At 38.6% G+C, this 6,900-nt stretch overlaps 1 protein-coding gene across 1 annotated transcript in view; it reads right to left on the bottom strand.

Annotated features, from left to right (window-relative positions):
• epb41l5 (erythrocyte membrane protein band 4.1 like 5) overlaps positions 1–4,785 on the bottom strand; it is a 34,410-nt gene extending 29,625 nt beyond the window's left edge. Inside the window, exons 1-2 of the mRNA XM_020614893.1 lie at positions 4,552–4,785; positions 3,282–3,493 (exon numbers count right to left, since the gene is read on the bottom strand). Coding sequence (XP_020470549.1) covers positions 3,282–3,461 — 180 coding nt within the window. The 5' untranslated portion in view covers positions 3,462–3,493; positions 4,552–4,785. The remainder of the gene's footprint in view (positions 1–3,281; positions 3,494–4,551) is intronic.
• Positions 4,786–6,900: the final 2,115 nt, after the last annotated feature.

The following is a 6,900-nucleotide window of genomic DNA, read 5'->3' as shown; positions in this document are numbered from 1 at the left end:
TTATAATTCTTTAGTATATTACTTGTGTGGTGTAGAAGTGAATCATTTACTGCTTGCAAACCAATGATGGTAAGATGATGTCATGGGGTAGGACTGGATAAGTCTGACTTCTTCCTACTCCATTCAAGCATGTACTAGGTATAAGCACATTGATATTGGATTAGCATTTGTTGGATATGTGTGAAATTATGTGTGTTGATATATCAACTGTCTTTACATGCTTGAAAGAAGAAAGAAAAAAAAAGTTTCATAATGCATCCTTTTTAAAAGGGGCAAACACAATGTCTTGAACAAATAGAAGACTAGGAGACTGTACGACCAGGGATGTTGCTACACAGAGGTATCTCTAGGATACAGCTCTGGATGGGCATACACACTAGGAGCACAAACAGCTGGAAAGCTAAAGCATATGAATGGACCCTATTCAGGTTTAGACTGTGGCTGTGTATTTATAACCACTTCAGCTCCTAAAAAGAAAAACATGGTGTACCATTTAACAGGGGGTCTCCCATACGTCTGACAGCTCCGGATGAATTAACAACTACTTAGCTGACACCTGGTAGTCTGGGAATCCTTTAATGGAGCCAAATACTTAACTGTGTAGAATAAGCCTTGTTAAACAAAGGATCAGAAAGCAAATGCAAAAAAATATCAGATGTATTTCTGATTCCAACTCTATATATATATATGTAACTGGTAAACTGTGCTTAACTTCTTTTCTAGATATCACTGTTCCTACTCCATAATACCTGGAAGACTTTTACACAATACGCCAAACTTTTCCTCAGAGACTGTTTAACTATACAATATGTCTGGCTGAAAGACTAACAGTGTCAATACTTCCCTCCCTGCAAATCCACTCAACCTCCCTCTCGACTACCCAAAGGTTTGTCTCCGCCTATGTTGACACTGTTTCTCCAATGAAAGGTCAGTTCCCTCTTAATCAACTAGCATTCAGGAACAGTTCAGACAGGCCAGCACAAAGAAAAACAACCACTGAAAACTAGCAATGCCCCCAAGGAAGAATTGAATGACCTATCATAATTATTCACACACACTGTCATTGCTCTAGCTATGCTAAGCAGTAAGGAGGGTAATACACCAATTAGCGATGACATCAAAACACCTAAATTAGAAATGCTACATTAAACAACAAGAAATTATGATATGTTAAAAATGAAACACTTAGTCCTAACTTTATAAAAAAACATGAATGTGCTGCCTAGACACAGGGCACCTCCAGTTTCAGTAGGCACTACAGAGTCTGTCAACAGCTACTCCCCTTCATTATGCAGGCTCTTGTCCAATGAAGGGCAGTGACATAGCAGAGGAAACACTTTTGACTCTAAATAATTAACTCTGAAGGAGAAACTCATTTATCCAGATTTAAAACATCCAAGATGGGCTACTTTTAAGATATGTGAGGAAATGTTGCTTAATATAGCCTATAGACGGGTTGCATCTATGTTGTGTCTGTTTATTTTCTAAACTAGTTTCTCATCATTTTAACTAAGATGAGCAATCTTTTCTTGATGTTTTCTCCTTTACAATTCTTCCCTGGTTGAGTTGAAATACTGTTGGTGGTGCAGTCATTATTGTGATGGATATCTACTGTGTTGGTGGTGCAGTCATTATTGTGATGATATCTACAGAAGGAAACACATTTAAGTATATCGGTGCTGCTAACTGGTGTGTTTTTGTTATAGTCTTATCACTTAGAGAGCATTGGATGATAACACAGAGGGTTTGCAGAAGCTACCTCCATCTGGGGGAGGGGAAACAGAAAGCTAACATGAGACGCTGCTGGAATGCATTCAGAAATCCAAGTGAATCTGAAAACGTTAGAAAAGTACACTTAGGCTGGGAGAAACTCAAACTCCATCAATATAAACATAAAAAAACTAACTGTGGTGAAAACTTCCTTGTAAAAATTCTAGCGGTCATTTCTGTTAAGCTATAAACAAAATTGGGAGAGCACGGGAGAATGATAAACTAGGTTAAAGAGAAAACAGTCCAAGCAGATAACATTCCACTAGAAGAACGACAAGAAAGATAAGACTATAATTCAGCCCAGGGGCTCCGGACTGTGAGTGATCAGTCCCATTTTGCAGCTAAATTTATTTAAGGTTGCACTGGGAGTGACTGCAAAATAAAAAGGTTACGCACAAACAGTGTTCTCACTGTAGAAATAGTGGACAGACATAACAATCTCCACGATGTGTCACTCGCCCGTCTCACAAGCCAGAGACTGCCAGTCTTTCAAATGTGTCGATCTACAATCACTCTGAGACAAACACATCATCCCTGTACCCACTTTGTTACAGTTCAAGTTTTTCCTTAGGCACTTTTGAAGTGTAATCGCCAGAGACAGCTGCTTATAACAGGCAGACGACCTGTTTATGTGTTGGAAACATTTTACTTAAATCTGTTCTGATGGATCAGGCTCCTGGTGTCACTCCTGTCAGTGAGGACTGTGCAGTCCTGCTGATAGACACTTATAAGTTGTGCATACACGCTGCTCACATCTTTGGAAATCCCAGTTTGAGTCTAGTAGTGGCTGAAATCGACCATCAACAATTCTTTAAGTAATAGGCTACTAGTAACGTTAGCCCCAAAATGAATGAGAACAAAAATCTCTTTTCAGGACATCTTCCTTGGAGCTTAATATGTTTTCTACAGCTGTACTACTTAAATGACTCTTTGTTATGTGATTTTAACAGTCCCGGACAAAAAACTATAAGAGAAACAAAGGAAAAGACAAAAGAAAGAGATGAGAAGAAAGTCAAAAGAAACAGGAAGCAGAGGGAAGGATGAAGTTCTGCCCTGTATCCACTTGGCCATGATGCTGTCATGTGATCGTGTTCTCCAGAGAGGATCACAGAATTACAGGTGATCATTAACACTATCATACACACACACCACACACACTTAAAGGACTGCTCTACTGATACAGGCACACAACGGTTACTAGTACACTACTTTTACTTTTACTTTCTTCTACATAACCACATAAATACTGCTAGTTATGCCAATTTCACAGTGATTTTTACTAATCATTAATTGTCCTCTAAACAACAGCTGAATAGTGTGCACACTTGAGGGAGAAGTGAAGTTGAGGGAATCAATTACAATATTCAGTCTAGTTGTTCATATGTCTGTTAAAATCATGTGTTTTCATTCTGTTCTTGTCCAAAATACAAAAATAATCCTTGCTATCCAGCTAAAAAGGGGGTGAGAGATTAAGAATGCACAAAGGTTCACAATCTAGCAATCCTCCTTACTGGCAGGTCAACACTGACATCTGTCCCATCCAGTAGGGATACACGACAAGTGATGACAGACTTTGCATCCCCAGCAGCAGGGATGTGCGTTGTGGCTCTCTGAGCCTCCCGTAACCGGGCTTTCTCCGCATGTTTCCGGATGGAGCGTCGCCCCAGCGTCCTGCGCAGGAAACTCAGCATGATGTGGTAGAGGGAGGGTTACAGTATCACACCTGTAAAGGACAAGGGTAGCGATCAAAGCATTGTAAGAAATTTAGTTTGTTTTAAATATGTCACATTTAAAAACAGGGTTCAGCTATAACTCTAAACCAAGTAAAGGGTGATAGGTGAACAACTGGTGTATACTACAACCACAGAAACAGATGGCGAGTTTGTCTGTGTTAGAAAATATAGTTCTAATAAACAGTTTTGTTTATACTGTTGTAATGTCATCTGGCAGGAAGCCAGAGAAAACCGGAAACCTGCACCTGAAAACTATGAGGTCATAAGTATGTAAGCTATGTGTGTAAGTATTTCTGTACAAGGTGAGTTAACTCAGCTGAGAAAAGGAACAACAGATATATCTCAGCTTTACGTTACTTTAATTAAAAGCCCCAGAAAGCTGTCGTTATCTCACAACCAGTAGTTACTGTATGACAGCAAACAATAGCAACATTAGCAAACAATAACAGATAACTGTAGCCTTAAATGACAGTGACTAACAGAGCTAACGGTAACGGCAAAACTAACAAGGACAGAACTGTCTTTTAGTTAAAATAACGGAACTTTCATTGTGTGACGAACGTGTGCTAATGCTGCTCGGTGAATATAAAAACCGCAGTAGCAAGAAAGGTTATAAAGAGGAGATCGGAGAGAGAGATTACACACCAGCTAAATGACTTTTTGAAGCAGTTAACTTGCTGAAGTTGCTGTGGATCCGTTTTAACAAAAACCATAACAAACTCTGAGATACAAAAAAAAAAACATGTCAGAAAATGTGTAAGACGTCTGTAATAATAAAACAATACAAACAAATTACCCCTTAGCTTTACTTGTACTCAGTTAAGGCCCTAAATACCTGGTGTAAGCAAAAGCAACAGGTGTGCGCTTGTTTCATTGCGCGAGCTAACCGTTAGCAAAGAACGCATAGAATACGTGTAACCCCGGCCATGCAAGCGTGCCCCGTACAGCAAAACAAACACTGCCCTTAGCTGTAAGAGCTTGGATCCGACATGCACTTGCTCCGCAGCCACTTGTGGGTCCGAGGACGTCTGGATGAGAGGATACTTACAAAGACCTCCTAAAGGGAATTCACGATGAAAGGACGTCCGCTTGCATCGTAGATGACTAAACAACCACCTCGTACAGTTCCATGGTAGGTAACTCCTTTATTTATTCCCCCTTTCTTCTGTTATTCCACCTCGTCTCCTCTGCGGGACAGACTTCTCTCCCAGATCCCAACAAAAAAGTAGGAGGCAAAGCTCCCTTCCGGATGTGACGTAACAATAAATCCCTAACAAACTTGATTAGCATTTTTAAAGTGACAAACCTTTTTTTCTTTTTAGAACTGATGTATTTACAATAAGCTTCTCATAGTTAATTCTCTGTTCCAACCCAAACCGCCCCACTCAATTACATTTCCCTTATATTTAATATTTTCAATTAGGGTGCATTTGTTATTAGAAGGCGAAAGGGAAAAAACTGCTAAGCTGTTATATGTATATAGAGTCAATTATATATTAATAATCCTACATTCATGAAAAAGATTTGATGCCATTAAAAACAGCGTCAGAGGAGCATGCAGCGTGGTCCGTCTCCATTTGACAACAGCACCCTCTTCTGGTTAAATTTAGGAATAAATGTTTATGAATGTTAGAGACCAGATGAGATCCGTGTGATCTATGAGCATTTGGGGGGGTCAGAGTACCATGGTGTGGACAGAGGCAATGTTCCAGAATACATGAGTTCATGCCCCATCTCAACAAGAATGTAAGTTAAGTGTCTTTGGAATCCAGAAACAGGGACACAGCTCTAATGCTGAATTTAATAGAAGTATTTTTGTTTCATTCAAACGATTCACGTGTCTTTAAATATATTGGGAAGAACTGCAAACAATATGAATGGGGTGGTCACTTAAATGTATATGGATAGCATACAGGATGATACAGTATGTTTGGTCTTTAATTATACTGCCTAAAACTATTGTGGGGCGACTGTGGTTCAGTGGGTAGAGAGGTCGCCTCCCAACCAGAGGGTCAGAGGTTCGAATAGTGCAGTAAACCTACCTATATGGTGGTATAAAACCCAGCTGTAATTGGAGTGTGTACACATCCATTTAGGAAGGCCTGCTTGAATTACTTTAGGCCTACACCACTTGAAAAATTTGCACTAACTTTGGGATGATTTGAAGATTGACACACAATATTCAGGTCTTTTCTGTCTGCTCCGTTTACACCAACATTAAAACTGTGTTTGGCCCTTATCTGCACAGAATGTACAGGAAATGCTTCCTTTTTCAAAATAGGTGGTAATAGTGTAGCTGCCATAGTGGCCTCTGGCTCAGCAACATTATAAAAAGAGACAGATCCCAAATATCTTATTTTACCATATCATCTGACATAAATCTACATGGCTAGCTTATGAACAGCCCAGCTGGGAAACTACTTGTTCAGCAATTTGTTTTCCTAGGAATCCTGCTTTTACTTTCTCAACTCAATCTTTTTTTTCTTCACTTTTGCACAAGTATCAATGTGTTAGTATTTTCTTTGGCTCTTGACATTACACACATTTAGCACTAAGGCTACCCTGTGACTCTATGATTACATCTCACATCAATACTAATAAACATAAAAATCAAAAGAAGTGATCCTTATCAAGATCTTCAGCTTTGGTGAATCTCATCTGCTCACTCTAACATTGCCCAACCTCACTTTTACAGTGTGGAAAAGCAAGTTGATTTGAAGCCACGTCTCCATGCTTTGACAGACAAGCTTTAATTGTTCACAATCAAGCTTATAGACATGTCCAAAGCACTGTAAAACCATGATACCAGAAAGAAGCAAGCAACTGAGGACAAAGGTTTTTATGACACAGATAGGAGTTAACCAAGGGTATAATACGGTAAAACATTTTGCATTGTGTTTCATTATATATACTGTACACTTGCCATTATAGATTGTTTAAAAAAAAATAATAATAAATTGAAATACACACCATTTGTGTCACATTTTAATTATTAAAACAGAAAAACAAAAATCAATAAAATAAAAACAAAATCTTTCTGCTCACAAATGATTCCCTTTTATTTTAAAGATTTTTTTTCATATACAACATTGTATTTACATGGTCTAGTATTATTTACACAAAATTAACAAGTGGCACTGTGTAGTTAGGAGTACTTTTCTTCCCTATAGGTGTCTTTATTTTTAAACAAAATAAAAATGATAAATAAAAAAAACCAAACTCATTTTAAACAAAGCTTTATATCTCCAACCTTTTTCAGTAGCACTACCTGCCACTCAGCTGTCTACACAGTGCTGTCCTTTTCCTACCTAACTAGAACTGTTTTTATCTTTACAAAAATACAACTAACCCAAGCCCCCCCTTCCCCCCATATCTGGTCCCTCACACTACCTTTGAT

This window comes from Monopterus albus, unplaced genomic scaffold (assembly GCF_001952655.1).
Source record: "Monopterus albus unplaced genomic scaffold, M_albus_1.0 scaffold153.1, whole genome shotgun sequence".
Taxonomy (NCBI): domain Eukaryota; kingdom Metazoa; phylum Chordata; class Actinopteri; order Synbranchiformes; family Synbranchidae; genus Monopterus; species Monopterus albus.
Note: the sequence above shows the minus strand (reverse complement) of the source record. Positions and strands in the feature narration are given on the sequence as shown.